We start from the raw sequence: 19,611 nt of genomic DNA, 5'->3' as shown, positions 1-19,611 counted from the left end.
AAAGTCTGATCAGCTCATTTTCAGCGAATCCTTTTTCCTGAAACTTTCAGAATCTCTTTACACAGAGGGGACACATGTTTATGTAGAAAAGACATGAAAAAGTGGATTTTGCATAATAGGTGACCTTCAGTAACACAGTGACGATATCACCAACTCCCCTGAAACAGTCTTTGACTACAGAACAGGAAGGAAAGAAATGTGTATGAGTGGTTTATTTCTGATTTAAAAGGCAGGCTATAGGGAAAATGTCATAAAAACAAACACATTACAACAATATTGCTTATTAATGCCGATACATGTCTTCTTCACATGTGCATTTTCAGTCTTGTGACATCAGAGGGAAACAAAACAATCAAATGTCCCTTTTCTTTGTGACTTAAAGTCTCACGTTACATCCAAGCATTGTCAATGACACAAAAAGGACATGTTGAACACTGACATACTCTCAGCTTTTTGCAGCTTTTGATATGATGTTAACAGTCACACAAAACACGTTTTAGGAATGCTTTGCTTTGGTTTGTGCTTATCCTTAAGGGTTTTTTCCTTGCAGACTTGTGTAGGAATTATACATGAATGAAATGGGGGAAAAACATGAAAATGCAGAATAGTGCTTTACATATATCAGCAGAACATTCTGAAGCATCGAAGGGAGAACCTCTAGCTGCGCATGCGTTATCAAATGCAAACAAGGGTGAACATATTTGTATGGTGCCGTAGTGTTTTATACACAGATATGATGACACACATAGTAAACACTGCAGGCGACACATTATAGAGGAATTGATTGTGGAAAGAAAAGAACAGCAGTTCGAGCAAAAGTCAGTATGTTCATTACTGGCAGTAGCAAGGGATATTTCTGCTTCATAAAAACAATGTGAGCCAGGCACTCCCAAAAGAGGCATCGTGGGATGTTTTTTTTAAGCTGGGCAAGGTCCTCTAGAAAGATTGTTGGCCGAGTGTTTTGGACAAACAGTGTCACAGATCAGGGGTCAGATGTTGTGCAATACAGAGACGGAGGACCCAGAGGCAGCAGAGGGATCCTGACAGTAGGCACTCATGGTGGGCGGACCCTGGGTCAGTGATCCAAGAGGGTCCACGCACTAGAACAAGAGAGCGAGAAGTAGAGATCATGGATGACATTTAATGTAAAACATAGGATTCCATTCTGTGCATAGACCCTAAAAGAGTGGTGCAGTGTTTTTTGTTTTTGTAGGACGACGAGGAAGTTACCATTGCAAGGGCTCACTTGATCAAAAGCAATGGGATTTTTCTATTTTGGAATATTGCAGGCAATACATTCTCCACATATTAACACCACTTTTTTAATAGTTGAACCATGAATGCAATAATTAACTACATGATGTTCGCATGAGTTCACGTCACCAGCTCTAAGCTAAAGGTGGCTAATGTTTGGAGTGTTTAATTTAGTCTGATTTGGGTGGGACTTTCGGAAACAGTTCTAAATTGGTTTGAATCCTACTTAAAGGACAGAAACAACTTTGTTTCTATAGGTAAATACACATCTGAGTTGACAAATATGACATGTGGGGTTCCTCAAGGCTCCATCTTGGGGCCTCTTCTCTTTAACATCTACATGCTACCACTGGCTCAGATAATGAAGAACAACAAAATAAGTTACCATAGCTATGCAGATGACACACACATTTACGTAACAATTTCACCAGGAGACTATGCTCCAATTCAAACACTGAGTAAGTGCATTGAACAAATCAATGACTGGATATGTCAGAACTTTCTCCAATTAAACAAAGATAAAACTGAGGTAATGGTTTTTGGAGCCAAGGCAGAACGTATAAAAGTTAGCGCTGAGCTTCAGTCTGCAATGTTCAAAACAACAGATAAAGCCAGACATCTAGGTGTAGTCATGGACTCTGACCTGAGTTTCAACAGTCACATTAAATCAGTTACTAAATCAGCCTACTATCACCTAAAGAACATATCTAGGATTAAAAGACTAATGTCACAGCAGGATTTGGAAAAACTTGTCCATGCTTTTATCTTCAGTAGACTGGACTACTGTAATGGTGTCTTCACAGGTCTCACTAAAAAATCTATTAGAAAGCTGCAGCTGATTCAGAACGCCGCTGCTCGAGTCCTCATTAACACTAAGAAAGTGGATCACATCACTCCTGTTCTGAAGTCTTTACACTGGCTTCCTGTGTGTCAAAGAATATATTTCAAAATACTGCTGCTGGTTAATAAAGCATTGAATGGTTTAGGCCCAAAATACATTTCTGACCTCCTGCTAAATTATGAACCATCCAGATCTCTCAGGTCTTCAGGGACTGGTCAGCTTTCTGTCCCCAGAGTCAGAACTAAACATGGTAAAGCAGCGTTCAGTTATTATGCTCCAAATATCTGGAACAAACTCCCAGAAACCTGCAGGTCCGCTGCAACTCTGACTACTTTCAAATCCAGGCTGAAGACTTTTCTTTTTGTCGCTGCTTTTAATTGAACTATTTGTATCTTAGACTGCACTGTAATTTGTATCCATGTATTTTTTCTTGTAATGTTTATTTTATTAGCTTTTCTTTTTAATGACTGATTTTAAATGCCATTTTCTTAATGTCTTTCATTTTTGTAAAGCACTTTGAATTGCCTTGTGTTGAAAGGTGCTATATAAATAAACTTTCCTACCTTGCCTTGCCTTGATTTAGCCACCTAGCTAACCACCGTTTTCTATGACACTCACAAGCTTTGGATAATGCAGAGTGGGGTATTTACTGATGTATATTATGTCGTAAAAGAAAGTCTTGTCAGCTTGTATTAACAACAGCCCTTATTTTAGGAAGGTAATAGAAGAATAGACAGACCTATGCTGCGTATTAACAGATTCAGGGTTCTATAACTAATAGATTAGACTGAAGCATTCTTTTGTTTACCAGTCAATCGTAAAAGCCCAAATGGAGCTTAACCCAAAATAACGCTGAAAGGTCTTGAATACATTGCCTTTGGTGATCGAAGTGTAATGTTAAATGTATTTGTCCTTGTTTTGTTGCCAAAGGAGCTGCCGTGTGCTTCTAGGGAACACAAATGCCTTTACAAATTGACATTATTGATTAACATCCATGTTTTCCCTTTATCCAAAACTGCTGTGTGACTGTGAGGTTGCTTTTACCTGTGAAAGGAGCTGAGGAGGCTCAAACCCTCAGCTGTGGGGGGGGTACGAGGAACGGCACTGTGGCAGAAGCCTACTGACGATCTGTAAGAGACTGACACTGTTAGATAGATACGGCACAAACACGCCTTATTAACTGATATCATCATGCGGGATCATAAAGGCTTTTCCAAAGGGAGGGAAATCATGGACCTAACACTTACCCACATATTAAGACCATTTGAATATCACATTCTGATTTGATCTGATTCAAATTCAAATCTAGTTGTTTTTCTTTCTTTCTTTTCTTTTTTTTACTGTATGCTCTTGAACCCATAATTACAAACTCACAAAATATAAGACACAATGTAATTATGTAGATATTTACAGTAAATATAAGGCTTTAAAATACCTGTTATGTATCATTGAAAGTGGTCAGAAAGTAAACAGACATCGGACACTTTAAGTTGTATTACATTTAGCCGTCTGGTTGTATTGGACCTATTAAAATAATTAAACTGCTAAACCAGTTGACAGTGTGTTATAGTACTTGACTGAGGAGGACTATTGCCAATGGTGAAGAGAACTACTGTAGATCCAAGTGTCCTTTGGCAAGATACTAAACCCAAATTGCTCCCAATGGCCTAGCCAACTGTGAATGAGTGTGTGAGAACGTGTTTTGTATGGATGTGTGTGTGAAAGCTGAACTCAGTTGTAAAAGCGTTAAATAAATGAAGTCCAGGTAATTAGACTTCAATTTTCATATATACATTTTACGTTTTGTAAAGCTCTCATGGCCCCAAATCCAACCACATCTTAACACATGAAACTCATTTTTCCTCCATTGATGCAAAACTTTTTGAGCACTGCTTCAGTTTCTGCAGGCCAACAAAGTTAGTATCAAAAGTTTTCTTGGGTGGTTAGCACCGGCTCTTTCCATTTCTAAAGATAATAAGTGACAGAATAAGTTTAATCTTGGGCCATTAAAGTCCAACCCAGTCAATAAGTTAATTTTGATCTGAAGACTAGCTCTGTTGCTTTGCCTGTATGGGAAAAACTCTTTCCATTTCACTGAAATAAAGTTAGTGCCTTTAAGAACACCCAGTAAGCTCAAAGCAGTTATTGAAATGTTAACGTTCACTTGATTGAAATTGGTATGTTGGCGTAGAACAGGGAGATGTCTTTGTGTACGTTGTGTGTGTTTAGACAGAGAAAGGGTATCACAGAGAGGAGATCAAACTGGTTTCCTTTTTATACCGTAATCAAAATACATATTACACCCACACACCGCTATTGTTCCTTCTATTAGAGTCCACTTTGAAATCCCTTTAACCTCTGTCCGGTAAATGTACGATAACAATACATTGACATTGTAGTATATGATTGAGTAACACATTTTTCAAGTGAATATGGTGCTTTATGTACGTTATTTGGTATAATTAGTTGGATAAGTACCATAATAAATATTCAATACTTTTCATCATTTAAAATCATAAAAACCTTTAGGGTTAGGGTCAATCCCAGTTGTTATCTTTTGTGTGTACTGCTCAGGATCAAAGGAAGTGTTGTGTTGAGTGTTTGGATAAGTGGTTCAAGAGAAACATTCTGCTTGCTCTAAACAAGCATGTTTTGTTAGGGTTTTAACTACTTCAAAGAAATGGATCAGCTCGAGTGCAGTAAAGATCATACAGGGATGTGAACGAACAATCCAACACTGTGTGTCTAAAACATTTGACATATCTTTCACAACGTCAGTGATGAAAAAGCAGTACATTAATGCAAATAGTTGTTTTTGCTTAAATGCCATCAACTCATTAAGAAATATGATCGCAGACATAGAGCTTTAATGGTTTAACATACAATACAGGCAAGATATGGGCCTACCACGGCAAATACAACTTTCAAAGGAGCCAATCAGAAATCTTGAAAACAAAGGTGCCTGTCAAATTAGTGTTTTCCCCCTTTTGCATATCAAAAATGTGTATGTTAAAGGCAAGAGGATGCATCCATTTACAGTGTTCAAAGAGTCAGTGTTCAACAGACAACTGTGATAGTCTTAATTACTAGATCTAGAAAAAAAAAAGTGACAATCAAGGTTTGCAGTGATTCTAAGGGTGGGAAAAGCAAGGTGTACATTGCAGAAAAGTGAAAGGCAGGAATCTGTATTCTCAGACCCAGAAAGAAAAAATCTTCTGACAGTTACAAGCATTATCTGACTTTGATGAGTCATTATCCAACCCCATTAAAAGTAATCCAGGCCAAAAATAAATACACAAAAAGACAGCATTTAAGCCTGCAGGAAAAAATAAATAAAGGAAGCACTTTAAAAAGGTTTTGGTTTCAGACAGTCATTTGTTATTAGGCTACACTGTGTAGGTGCTGTATAATCGGTTTTGTAAGGCACACACAGACACAGGGAATACGGTATCATGTGTGCTAAACTCATATGCCTCACATATGTTAGCCAGCAGTTAAAAGTACAACAAAAATACTTTTAGGAAATGAATTGCCGTCAACTCAGGTCAAAGGGAACCTCAATTGTGAATCCACAAACCCCAGAACGGTCTCTGTACTGGACAAAGAGATACAATGAATAACAATCTTCTTGCCAGACTAGGTAAGATGTAAAACACCTTTAACTAGACTAGTTAACAACATCATATGTTTTGTAGTCATTCTGGTTTGGTTGTTGACTCATTATAGGTTGTACAAGGTGTGTCACGTTCCCTGAGTTTGGTGCAGTGCCGTTACCAAGACTTAATCCTGAATACATTCATTCTGTGTCACTGAACCTCTGCAGATGGCCTCAGAGGCATAACGGTGCTACATTGTGAGTTTACTAGTATAACTCTAAGTCAGCCATGATGGGGAGTCATAATAGTCATGTCATAAAGATACAAAATAATTTGGTGTGTGGAAATACTTTGAATCAATTGACATTAAATTACTTGTTGATTCAATTCCCCTTTCAGGTTATGGTTACTCAAAAATACATTAATGCTCGAATCCTAACTGATGTAGTAGGTTGGGATTTACGTCTTGCTTGGGAACTTATTGGTGCAATGTAGGGCTGCTCAATTAATCGCAATTACGATTTTGGCTTGCAACGATTATGAAAAGAACATAATCGAAATAAAACGATTTTTTTTTTTTTTTATTATTTAAAGAAAAAAACGATTTTCTTTTTTTTTATTGGTTTTTCAGTTGAATTATACTTAACGTTCAGGGTAATCAACTGTTAAAAACATACTGTTACAACATTTTTTTTGCAATAAATGGATGTTTTCAAAGTAAATGGATAAGAGTTTTTAATAATCGTGATATCAATTATTGACCCACATAATCGAGATTATGATTTTTGCCATAATCGACCTGCCCTAGTGCAATGTTGGAGAACATTAGTGTGATGTTTTTGGAAAGAGTAACATTAGAAGTACCTTTTTAATTCGTCATAAACTTAAGGCAAGTTAAACAAAAAAAACGAGGTGAAGAGAACATCAGCTTCTTGAGAAACTTCCCATACCTAACTCCAAGTCAAAATGTGTTTCTGTACCATGAGAAGATATTAGGCTGACTGGTCTTATGCCATGTTTGAGTGCTCTCCTTCCTCCATCTTGTAACTTCTTCCCTGCCATGACCTTCCATACAGCCTGCACCTCTATCCGTTAGTTTTTTATTGGAAGGGGGAGGAAGCCTACAGTAAGAGCATCCAAACGTGAACATGCATAGCTGAGTACATGGCTATATAAGAACAAACCACTTGGTGGTGCTAGAGATGGACAAGAAATAAAGAATACTCATTGAGGTGCACTTAGAAAGCAATGCCCACCATGACAAACATGTATCAACGACTAGTCCATCAAGCCTTGTCCACAACTGTCATCATACAAGTGTGTATATGTGTTTTTGTGAAAGAGAGATTGTAAAGTGAGGTCAAAGCTGGGAACACTCAAGGAGTCATTATGCTTCAAACACATTTTTTGTTACATCGTTGGCTTTCAGGGGTGCTGCGTACGATACATTTTCTAACTCTAAAAACGACAACAGACCTTTAAGTGTGGCCATTTGTAACTGGTGTAAACACTTTTTCCTTTGATTGGTGGCGTTCACTTGCAACTTCATTTGTTTGAATCATACTGAATCGTTGGGCATCCAAGGAGAATGCTTGCTTAAAAGACATGTGGTTTACAGTGTTTGTGTATACCGACTCGGTGAATATTATATTGAATATAGAGGACGCTATTCAATATGTCATGGCCTTCATTCAAACTCATGAAAGTGTCCTCCAAATGTCCAGTCAGTGTCTGAATGTCTCTGCCCTTAAATCATGCATGTGTCACTTCAATCTGAAGAACTTGATGCCTAAAAACTCTCATTATAAAAAGTCTCTATTAAAGTCCTCCTGTGGACCAATCAGCAGTCTCGTAATAGAAGGAAGGTGGGGCCTCTTGTGCTCCATTTGTCAAATCCCTGAGCAAAGTCACTGAACATTCAGAACCCATTGGCCAAAGCTTAGGCACAGGAAAAAAGGAACGGGGAAACGGGAAACCACTTTGTCCTCCTCTCTGTGAGCGCCCATTCTCTCAGGTGACAGAAAGAGAAGGATGATGGGAGTTGCAGTTTTTTAATGTCAATAAGGAGTCTAGTCGAGAAGCCTTCAAAAGGCTCAAAGGATTTATTAAGGGGTTAGTGCCGGGGCCGGTAAGAACTGTAGTGTCTTGGGTAGAGGGGCGTGTAGCTGGTGGAGTGGCCGTAGGAGTTGGTGGTGCCAGAGGCGAGGTAGGAGCGAGAGGGGGTGAAAACAGAAGAAGAAGAGCCGTAGTAGGCAGAGGAATAGCTGGGAGATGGGGAGTGAGAGGAAGAGTAAGGGGAGGGTGAGGAAGGAGCGTAGAGGACAGAAGAGCGCGTCAGGCTGGACAACGGCCGAGTTCGGGGTGAGGGGCTCCATGTGGAGCGCCTGAGCCCCAAAATAGGCGAGCGGTAGGGGGAAGAGGGGCCCGATCCTGGTTGGGTGGGCCTGGTTGTTGTGGTGGATGGGGAAGAGCTAAAAGAGTCTGGGGTGATGTGTCTGGAGGGGCCCGGACTATGGGACAGATTGGGGGTGATGTTGACACTGATACTGTGGGAGTCAACCACAAACGTCCGCACCCCCATGGTCCACTGGGAGTGAGCCAGCTTCAGAGAGGTTGAGGGCGGGGTCCGCGGCGAGGGAAAGGAGGGGGCCCCCAGACACGGGGGGCTCTCTGGCGCTAGAGGGCTAACCAATGAGGCGCCGGCCGGTGATGACGGACTGCAAGTGTGAAAATGTGATGTGGGGGAGGTGAGAGCTGAGGCAAGTGCCGCACTGACCACAGATGGACTAAGGCGCAGAGTGGGGTCATCAGGGAGAATTGACGTAGAGCTAAGAAGGTTGGAAAGGGAAGGTCTGACAGGGGTCATAGCGGAAGTGGAGCCTTGGGCTAGGTTGGATGCCGAAGAAGAGGCCGAGGGACTTACTTTGGGGGTGCTGGTCTTGATGCGGTGCAGCCGCCCCCCGCGGGTTTGGTGGGTCTGCTCTTGATCGAAAGCCAAATCCTCCAGGCGCTGGGTGAGGGCCAGTTTCTGCTGGATAGCCATGCGCAGGAGGGAGTTCAAAGTCTTCTTCTCATCCTCCGCCGCAGCCAGCTGCATCTGCATGTCATCCAGCTGGGTAACATACTCATCGCACCTGAAGACAGCAGGGTGTTAGCAGGTTGAACACGGTTCAGAGGGAGCAAACACAAACAGGCGGGAAAAGAGGCCACAAAATTGGGAATACGCTTCACATATTCCCTTTTTTATGTCCCATTTATTGTTTTTATTGTTTTTATAGTGTCTTGTTGTTTTTATATTGTCTTGTTGTTTTTATATTGTCTTGTTGTTGCGTGTTGGCACCTTGAGTCTATTGTAATTTCGTTGTACAATGACAAATAAAGATCTATCTATCTATCTACATACTGTACAAACACACAGTTATATGTGCTGGTAGGCACATTTGATACCTTCAAATTGTCAACTACTTTCAGTATCAGTGCTAAACTAAGCTAAGCTAGCCAGTGGTTAGCCGTAGCTTTATAGTTACCCTCTCGTTTTATTAATCTTATTAGTCAACCCTTTTCTAAGATTAAAACGTTTTTTTTGTTGGATTGAGAGAAAATGTCGTTTACACAAGTTGGTACACTGAGATCCTAAAGAACTGATATGAGAAAAAAGAGCGATTTGTGATAACTCTAATATTACTGGAGCAGTCCTTACCATATAACTAATGCAGAATTAATCATTTTCTGGTCACTCAGTTAATGGGGACTTGCTCTGTGGCTTCATCATTGCAAGTAAAATTCTTCACATTTATCTGAGATGGTTAATCTACTTTTGAGTTGTTGACTTGTTCTGTTTCGTCTCTGACCTGGTGGCAAACATGGCGCGCAGAGATGAGAAAGTGGCGGCATCTTCCTTCAAGGCCTTCAGCTCGTTCCTCAGCCTCGTCATGGTGTCCCTAACCATGGTTTTCTCCGCCTCATACTTACTCTTCAAGTTGGACAGAGCCCCTTCAGCCGTCTGGGTAAACACACACACATCATAAATTCTCATGTTATGATTTCCCTTTCCTAACCTCCGTTTCTACTTCCCACCATCACATTGAACCATAGGAAGACTAGACCATGTCAATATCTTTATACATAGAACAAAAAACGTACTTCTTTTAAAAGTGCCACGCCCAAATAGCAATGCATAATGCAGTTACTGCTAACAACAACAGATTTTAGTACAGGAAATGACTCATAAAACGTGTACAGGATGAATCATTGTGCTAGTGTAATTGTTTTTATAGTTTGCACTCTGTGTGAATCCATATTGGTACAGTACTTCTGTTGTATTGTATGTATGGTATGTACGATTAGCTTGATTTCCTCTGTATTCAATCACTGATCTGAGAAATCATATAAAACAAGAAATATAAGCTAATAGCATTAGCAGAAAGGTTTAGGACAGCCATGTCCTCATTCAACCTTATTGGTTGATGGGCATGGAAGGCCAGTAAACGGACTATAATCTGCTGAACTCATCTCCTAAAGGCGTTTTATACCTAACACTGCTTTTTTAAACTGATAAAATACATCTTGGATGTTCCTTTCTTGTATAAGGCAAATGTCAAAATCCTTGGCTTCGGTTGTAGATGCATAGAAATAAAGAACAAATCACTTAATCGCAATGTTTTGGGGCATGCAACCTTCATTTAGCATTATGTCTTTAGGTAGGAATTTTGACCTGTGAGCTGAGCATCATAATCAAGACAGCTGCAAGTAAAGACCTTGTGTGTTCATTTTATCATGGGAAACGCTTACATAACTCGCTTCAATTAACAAGACTTCAGTAACACATGTTTTAACATTGTATGTCTATAGCTTGGTATTAACATTATTTTGTAGCATCACTAGATGCCTATGTTTTTGTTCCTAGTGCAGGTTTTAAGGAAAACATTTTTGCTTTCCAAGTCATATTCTGATCATAGGTGCATAGGTTCTAGCAGTAGTCACACAAATGTGGTGCTTCTTTTTTCACATTTTTCACATTCCGTAGTCACACATGTCTCACCTGTTTGTTGGCCCTGAGTACCAGTCTGAGGGTGGCGATCTGCTCTCTCTTGGTGCTGAGCAAAGACTTGAGCTTCAGGATCTCCTCCATGCAGACCTCCTTGTCCTTGTCCATCAGAGGCGCCAGCTCTCTGGCTGCAGCTCTCTGTCTGGACAGCTGCAGAGACGTGTCTACTGCCCGCTGCAGGTGCTTCACCTGGGGGAGGAGATGAGGACAAGAGGAGGTAAGATTCATAGAAGAAAGGTTGAAGAGAGTAGAGAAAAAGTAAGGAGACAACGAAATGAGAACACTGTTCTACCTGGTCTTTGATGATGGCGTTGAGGTTGTATATGTTCATGGGTTCCCTGCGCAGCTCACTAGCTGGCTCCAGGGCAGGCGAGGATGATGAGGAACTTGATGAAGAGGCACTGATGCTAGGTGAGCGGGTTGGAGGTGTGCAGGGCGGCAGGCTCTGCTCAGGTGGCTCCAGGAGGCCCCCCTTTTCCTTCTCCCCGCCACCTTCCCTAGATAAAGGCTCCTTGGATGGAGACTGTGAGGGGCTACGCGACTCCCCGGGAGTCAGGGTGGATGAAGCGACAGCCGCCAGCCGCCTGGCGAGGCGTGGTGTGAGGAGAACTTTGCTGTTGTCAGCAGACATGGCTTTAAGAGTGGCACTGAGGCCCCGGAGCCCTCTGCCTTGTCTGAAAGAAAGAAAGAAAGAAAGAAAGCGAGATTTAGTTTGTTTTACCTATGAAACTTCACTGTGTAGATTCATAATTATAAATGCAGATTTTGTAAGTTTGCCCACTTACAAAGATACAAACAGACTATAATTGTAATGGTAGGTTTATTTTAACAGTGAGAGTAAGAATATCAAAATCCAGAAATTGACATTATATAAAAGATAAAAATGGATTTGTATTTAACTGTGGGAAAGTATTTGATCGCTTTGCAAGCAACAAGAATTCTGGCTCCGACAGAACGGTTAAATAAGTCCTTTTCCTTTAACAAAGTACTTATAATATCAACTGTGTTACCTGTATAAAAGACACCTGTCTACAGAATCAATCAATCAGATTCCAACCTCTCCACCATGGGCAAGACTAAAGAGCTGTCTAAGGACCTCAGGGACAAGACCGTAGACCTGCACAAGGCTGGAATGGGCTACAAGATGTAACAAGTGGCCCTCCCGTAAATGCAAGGTTTATATTGGGCCTTGATTTAATAACTTTCGCTTCACTCCTTGATGCTGCATATGTTCGACCAATAAGACAGCAGTCAGACCTGTAGTAGTCCAGCACGATACGGTTGGGCGTCTCGTTGTTGCACAGACAGACGTGGTGGTAGAGCTGGGCGAGCTCCTCACTGAGAATCACCAACTCATCTTGAGCTGCGTTCAACGCACCCCGACTCTCGCTGGCTGCTGACTGAGCTGCCTGCAACTCCAACTCCAGGCTGGAAATCTGAGGAAAGGGGAGAAGGAATGAAACCTCTGTAGCTATCTGTCATTCTAGTCAAACAGACACCATCAGTACGAGGTGGTTACCTTCTCACGTCCCTCCCGGCAGTTCTTCTCCAACGTGTTGACCTGCCTGTCCAGCTTCTGCAGACTGTTTCGCCTTGGCTTCTCCTCCGCTGCCACTTCCACACCCTGAGCCAGTCGATCACGGAGACATTTCACCTCCGCCTTGAGCTCCACCACCTCTGTCACAGCCACACGGTACTTGCACTGCAGAATCTCCAGTCCTGGCGTCTGGTAAGAAAATACCTGACTTTTGTTTAGTGTCTCACTCCGATCCTCCTCAGTCCCTCCTTCCTCTTCAGCCTCCTCTTCATCTCTGTCCAGCTCCACCAGGGCCTCAGGGTGGAGCTGAGAGGGGGCACAAGCAGGGGCTTCATGGTGTAGGCGGGCCCTGCGATTCAGGCGGCGGAGGACAGTGACTCTTTGGTTCAGGCGGAGGGACTTCTCATGCTGCTCGGTCAGGGCAGCCTGGGTGTGTTGAAGCTGACTCTGGGACTCCTGCAGACTGGTCATCAGGGAGACATTCTCACGTTCAACCTGAAGGGGGCAGCAGCAAGATTAGGAAGAAGCACAGCATATGTTTTATTTCAGAAGTTTCCAAACCAAACATATTTAGTCTGAAATTGTCATCCATCACATCCTGCCGCTTTTCTTTCTTTATTGTACAGTAGGTTGGAATAACAGAATGTTCGCACTGACTTCCCCACTGACTGTTCCCGATCTATCACAATAATAAAAGGGAGAAATCTGGTCCTGAGTCTGTATCAAATATCTGCTGATGTGAGCAGTTTATAGGAAGATGAAAGGAGAACAACATAGATAATGTGCTTTCTGATTTGTTGTATCGCTGACATGAAAGTTAGTTTCAGTTCAATGTAGCCAGAGCTGCTGAGGCTAACAAGTCTTTAAAACATGTCTTAAATGGGCCCTATCATGCTTTTTGGGGTTCCCCTTTCCTGTAGTGCGTTATATAGGTTGTTGTTCATGTAAATGATCTGTAAAGGCTCAAATCCAGTTGGGTGAGTTTCTCTCCAACACACTCCCCACCCCCAAACTTTGGTTGCAGTATATCTTAATCCAATTTAAGCATCCTCCGACATTGACATTGACATACATACAAAGGCTTCCGCTCGAACACATCACTTTCTCCCTTTAGAAACTTTCACAACCACACCTTAACAGGAACGCACACTGAACCATTAAAGGAAATAGTTCCATCAGGTTAAAAGAAGCAATGCTGTAGCACAACAGTGGATTCAGTAACATTTAAAAAAGCAGCCCCGACAGCAGAAGCAGCGATGAAACACACCCATCTACAGGAGAGTGGTCGATAGTGTAGTGTGTCAGCTAAGATATAAATAAGCTCTGACTGCAGCCTATCAGCAAAGCAGCAGGGAGCAGGAATGGATGGGGTTACACCTACAGGAACTGAAGCAGATGCACACACGCGTGGATGACTGTGTACACACAAAATAAGTCTTTGTAGCGATTTGAGCATGATCTGATGCTCCGAATTATTGTTTTTCTGGTAGTGTATAAGGAAAAGGTGTAAGGAAAGGATGCCAATGAATGTGTGACTGTGTGTAAGACAAAGAGTTAATGGGGTTACTGCATGTCATGTGGTTTTTTACAGTAAATTATTCAACAGCTTTGGCTTTCTAAAGATGAGTTGGTTGCTAGATAATTAACCCAGCAGCAGACACTAAGACAAATAAAAAATAAAACTCTCACATTGTTTCACATCACAACAAAAAGGTTCCACTAATTAATCATAAGGCATGATGTGTTATGGAGCCAACACATGCCAAACATTTACAGGAATAGTTTAACATTTTCAGAAAAAGGATATTTTTTCTTCTCTGCCCCTCAACATCAAACTGGCATCCAGAAACCAGGGATCTCTCATTCGACAAACAAGTCACAAGAGTCATTTCATCATGCTTCCCTTATCTGAGGACCATCCCTGAAATCAGGTCTTCCTTTCTTGATAGGTCGTTTCAGGCAGGGGGGGGAAGGAGAGAATTCCTTCTGGAGGGAACTTTGGGATTTGTGCCTTTCCAGACCATTTACATGCACACAAACCTTTATTACACACTACAGGAAAGGGAACACCCCATAAAGCTTAATAGGGCCTCTTTAAAAGTTGTTGAATTTGAGATTGCTGGCTGTTCCTAAATCCCTGCTCAAGGTGAAACATAGTTTACAGTCCGGGCTCTTTCATACTGTGCTTGTGCTCTTATTTGAAAATGGTCACAATGCTGACTTCCTTCTAATAAATTATAGCACATGATTGATCACAGAGCAGACTCACCGTCACCAGCTGCTGCTTGAGCTTCTGAATCTCTGTCATGTTCATCTCGTTGAAGAGGTCCGACGTCACCCCACCCTCAGATTTCCAACCCGAGACCCGGCAGTCTCCATTAGCTCTGGGCACCGACCCTGCTGTTCCCGCTGCGGTCCCACCCTGGAGGTGGCCATTACACCTAAGAAATCAGAGCACCACTTAAAGATATTGGAGATTCACTTAGCTTTCCATAAGACAATATAGAGAATGAGACAGATGTATGACCGGAACAATAAAGAGTGCAGGCCAACACCTTCTGGAATAATGCCACGATCACAAATAAATATGACTAGAATCATTCATTAAACCAGCATATTTGTGCAGTGTTTTACACACACTGAAATAAATAGTTGTTTACTTTATGCCCTACCATATAACAGGCCTTACTTCCTATTACATATTTGGAAAGCCATTCTCATTATCTATTAATTCTCCAAAGCATATTAGAAAAATAGAAGGAATTTGTCACACAGGTTTGACTATTTGCAGGTCTTGTGATCCAACGTAAATGTGAAATGTTCTTCCATGTAAGTTAATATCCACCTCGTTGGATCTTCTGCGTTTGGGGAGAGCATAGTCGTCGGGGTGGCGGTTCCACTGGGCGGGGCGGAGCTGAACGTGAGGTGGGCACTTCCTGTGTAGGCCACATCACACATGCTGAGGTGGTGTACCAGCTCCCTGCGCAGGTGCTTCTTCTGCTCACGCTCGCTCTTCAGAGACTCCAGGGACTCCTCCAGCTGAGCGTCTGACATGTCCTTCAAACGCAGCGCGTCCTGCAACTGGCTGTTTAGGATCTCTGTCTCCTCCTCCAGGACCTTAATCTCATGCTTCAGACCTTCATACTCCACCTAAACCAGGGGTAAAGCAACAGAAAGATAGGATTACATCGAAAGAAAGGCAAGATGTGCTGTATCACTTTGCGGGGTAGTAAAGGTGCCTCGTTGAGCTTCCCTCATATGTCAATAATATCAGTAATCGGAAAAAAGTACAAAAACATTTCTACTCCATTTGAAACAGACCAGTGAGCTGTTTATAGACACGCTTAAATAAAATGAGATCCAAATGAGAGAACAATATTGTGCACACCAAAATCTGTGTAATATTTTTAGAATATACTATAAATCCACACAAAACTAACGATAGAATCACAAAGTCTTGGTTTGAATGATTGATCTACTTGGTTTCCTATGATTCGGTCAGGCTTCAGTTGCAGGGTTCAATTTGCATGTGGATGTGTGTGTGACCCATCTGTACCTGATTCTGTTTGAGTGTCGACACCAGTTTCTGCAGCGTAATGTTCTCCTCCTCCAGCTCGGTGTAGTCCTGGAGCAGCCGTCCCTCTCGAAACTTGTACTCCCTGATCTCCTCTCGCATCCGGCTGCGCTGAAGCTCCAACACGTCATTGCTCTGCTGAGACAGGTCAGGGAAACATTGATGGAGCTGCATGCTGTTTATGACACATACACAGGAATACAGTCAGCTTAACGTGAGTGCCACTTAACCATTTGAGTATAGTATTGGAAAGATGTCATAAAATCCTAGTTCAGAAAATGTTGGCCTCTAAATTTCAACCCTATTGTACTTCAAGGAACCCTACTTAGACAGTGTGATATCTGTAACCCTTGTAGATGTACAGTACCTCCCTCAGCTCCTGCAGCAGGGTGCTCAGGTGTTCGTTGTCAGCCAGAACGTTAGAGGAGGTGGCCCGGCTTTTCGTCAGAGCCGACTGGAGCTCCAGGAGGCGGCCCATGTAGTAAGCCTCCTTGCTGGCAGACTCCTGCAGCAGCGTCTCCTCGTTGGTCTCCCCATCTTCTGCCACCCTACGCTGGGTAGAGTAGGCCTGGCCAAACGCCTGCGACATGACGGCAGAGATAAAGACATGGACATGATAAGACTCCTCACAGTATGGTATTAGTTCTGATGGTTTTTATGTAGCTTAATCCATTATGGTACAGGCTCTTGTTTTCAACATAGCCAAGGAAAAGATTGAAAACATCTATGACAAGCAAATGTATAAAGCATCTGATAAAAGCATATACAGTATGTGGTGCAATGCAACATTGTATCAATAAGCAATTTACACCATAAACATAGTGTCTGATCAGGTTAATGTATGACATTTTAAAGATATCCTTAGGTTTTAAAGCACCTCTCCTGAGCACACATATTAATAGAATCTCCAACTTGGAGTATTGGCAGAGATCACAGCTTCAGATTGAGCCATCGTCATGATCACTGAGCTGCAACACTGAACACTGAAGTGTTAGTTTAAGTTCAGTTTAAGTTCTTAAAGTGTAGAGAGAAAGAGGAAAGAATATGAATGGAAATCACTCTCTCCCCTTTTAAACCCGTCATCATGTTATGTGTTGGAGAAAAGTGCAATCAATGTGGAATTTTGTTTATATGCTTACTATATGCATAGTCTAAATCTGTCCTTTTGCTTGCATTTTCCCAAAGGGGTAAGAGTGTAAGTACAGTTTAACAGTCACCTGGGAGCTGAACACCTTGGGCTGTTCTCTGTGTCGGTGCTCACGGTGCCAGTGATGCGTTTAACAGTGCACACATCTTGGTGGAGTATGTTTACTTAAAAGATGAATGAGCCTCAGCTAATAGAATGCACACACACACAATAAAGTCTCAAACAAAAAATGCTCAGATGCAACTGGGAATATTTGGTTCAAAGTTCAAGAACGTTTTTGACAGGTGAATGGGTGTGCTGCTGACACTAGCCTGGACATATATTTGTAAGAACATAACCTGCATCTTTTCCTGAGTTTCTACGTACTAAAGCAATTCTGTTTGATGGCGGGTCGCATTCTCCCTTAGACTAATAGAAAAACCAAGAAATATTTACTGCATCACACCAGAGAGCATTAAGCATTTTTAGAGGCAATTCAACAACCTAAACTAGCTATAGCGGAAGAACCGGTGCACCTGTGGTAACTCTACCCAAAGAGGCCCTTTGAGAGAGAAGTGAATGAAGGCCTGGTTATCTATTCTTTAGACCTAAGATGGGGGGTTCTATTTATTTGGATACATACAGATGATTTTTTTGATTGGAGTAATGTTAGCCATGCTACTAGCGGTAGCCATGCTACTAGCGGTAGCCATGCTACTAGCGGTAGCCATTGAATTGAATTGATGTATTTAAAACAAGGGACAGTTAGCCAAAAGGCTAGTTTTCATCGATAGTCCCTTTGCCAGATGGTGATAGACATCCTAAAAGCAATAATAAAAATACCATGACATTGTTATACCATTGTACATTTACAATAAATGACATCACTGAATACAGATAAAAGCAAGTCATGATAATAAATAAAACATTTACAATACGCCTCATACACACACCTACACCCACACATCAGTGCTGACACTGTTGGTTTTTAATGAGCCACTTTTAATACTGTGCTTGAATGTGTAGTAGGATGAGGATTCTCTTATTGGGTGTGGTATTGAATTCCATTGATAGGATGCGTGGAATGAAAAGACAGCCTGGCTGAATGCACTTTTCCTAAATGGGATGGTGCAGTCTCCCCTTAGCCATGTTGCTAACAATATATGTACACGTAGATATATTTACTTCTTTATATGAAATCGAATGGAACAAAAGCAGTGCATCCTGTGTGTTGTTTGTAGCTTCAGGTGTCGGGTGACCATATATTCTAGTTTAGAGGATGAATCCTACTGACTTTGGTGCCTCCGCTACCTTATGCTTGGTGCTAATTAACACATGTTAGCATGCTAATAGGCTAATCTAAAGTGTTGAACATTGCAGTGTCATTTCGAGCATGTTAGCATGGAAGCACAAAGCAATGTTGTAAAAGCTACAAAGCGAAATTGCCCACGCATTCACCAGCTCTAGGCTAAACCATAGTTTGAATGTGCCTCCTGTTCCAACCCAGTCTCACAGCATTTCGTGTTATAGTCACGAAATGAATCTATTGATTTGTGTTCACCAACACGATTTCCCCATTTTTTTCGTGTCACACAGAACGATTTTAAAAGCAATGTAAATAATAACAAATTAGAAGGAAAAAAAGATTTAAAAAATACAGATTTCAGTATGCTGAGGCTCTGCCCCATTTATTTTCCTCGCGGATGGCAAAAAAAGTCAGACATTATACAATTTAAAATAAAAACAATAATCGTGGCTTGATATTGAGTAAGAAAATGTTTTTATGAACCACACAGCTTCCGGTCTTCCAAGACCCGACCGGAAAAAAAGACGTGGTGCAAGCACGAAACATACTACCAATTGAAATACATTGCTTTTAAAATCGTTCTGTGTGACATGAAAAAAAGGGAGAAATCTTGTTGGTGAACACGAATCAATAGATTAATTACACAAAATGCCTTGAGACTGGGTTGCCTGTTCACATTGGAGACTGTTGAGTCTAAGGACAGTGGGAAGGGGGTTGGAATAAAGCTTAGTTATCAGATATTTTACATATTGAAGGTCAACATTGTGCTTGCATGGTACAGGAGCTAAAATTATCTTGTGTTATACCAAGTATAAAAAACACACACACGCACACACACACACACACACACACATTTGTAATCTAGTACAAAAGCACTGGTGGATTGATTGGGGAATGTCAAAAGGGGACAATTTTTGACCCACGACCCCACACAGTGATCTCCAGCCCTCATATAGGTCAAGAGTAAAATGAGCCAAGTTATCTCATCTCATGAAAAGTTGGAGGTGATTGCTAGGAGCTTTGAAATGTCTAGCAACAATATGTTAATCTGATGCTCTTTTCTACTGGAACAGCGTCCTACTGAGTTGACACAGTGACTTACTGCCAACTCTGACTTCATCGTGTCTCAGACTGAAAGAGACAAGGACAGGGGCAGAGAAGCAGAAGTACATTATGTCCGACTAGCCCAGAAAACACTGGCCTCACGGGACAGAAATTAGCGACAACAGTGTTGAAAGGGAGTAATCTTATTCATTCACGTAAATAACAAAAAACACTTTATTTTTTCCCTTTCCCACACCTTTATCACACTCTATTTCTCCTCCTTTCA

General features: G+C 41.6%; 1 protein-coding gene across 4 annotated transcripts in view; it reads right to left on the bottom strand.

Annotated features, from left to right (window-relative positions):
- Positions 1-215: 215 nt before the first annotated feature.
- Positions 216-19,611, bottom strand: part of LOC117468280 (protein bicaudal D homolog 1-like) — a 35,304-nt gene continuing 15,908 nt past the window's right edge. For 2 of the 4 annotated variants that reach the window (XM_034112306.2, XM_034112309.2), the window contains exons 2-11: positions 16,217-16,429; positions 15,832-15,987; positions 15,121-15,425; positions 14,545-14,716; positions 12,258-12,770; positions 11,996-12,174; positions 11,031-11,412; positions 10,733-10,927; positions 9,543-9,694; positions 6,428-8,825 (exon numbers count right to left, since the gene is read on the bottom strand). In XM_034112306.2, the coding sequence (XP_033968197.1) occupies positions 7,805-8,825; positions 9,543-9,694; positions 10,733-10,927; positions 11,031-11,412; positions 11,996-12,174; positions 12,258-12,770; positions 14,545-14,716; positions 15,121-15,425; positions 15,832-15,987; positions 16,217-16,429 (3,288 nt within the window). In that variant the 3' untranslated portion in view covers positions 6,428-7,804. Of the gene's footprint in view, positions 1,101-3,139; positions 3,224-6,427; positions 8,826-9,542; positions 9,695-10,732; positions 10,928-11,030; positions 11,413-11,995; positions 12,175-12,257; positions 12,771-14,544; positions 14,717-15,120; positions 15,426-15,831; positions 15,988-16,216; positions 16,430-19,611 lie in introns of those variants that run through there. The other 2 variants (XM_034112310.2, XM_034112308.2) reach the window with 2 other exon arrangements.

Source organism: Pseudochaenichthys georgianus, chromosome 23 (assembly GCF_902827115.2).
Source record: "Pseudochaenichthys georgianus chromosome 23, fPseGeo1.2, whole genome shotgun sequence".
In the NCBI taxonomy this organism is placed as follows: Eukaryota; Metazoa; Chordata; class Actinopteri; order Perciformes; family Channichthyidae; genus Pseudochaenichthys; species Pseudochaenichthys georgianus.
Note: the sequence above shows the minus strand (reverse complement) of the source record. Positions and strands in the feature narration are given on the sequence as shown.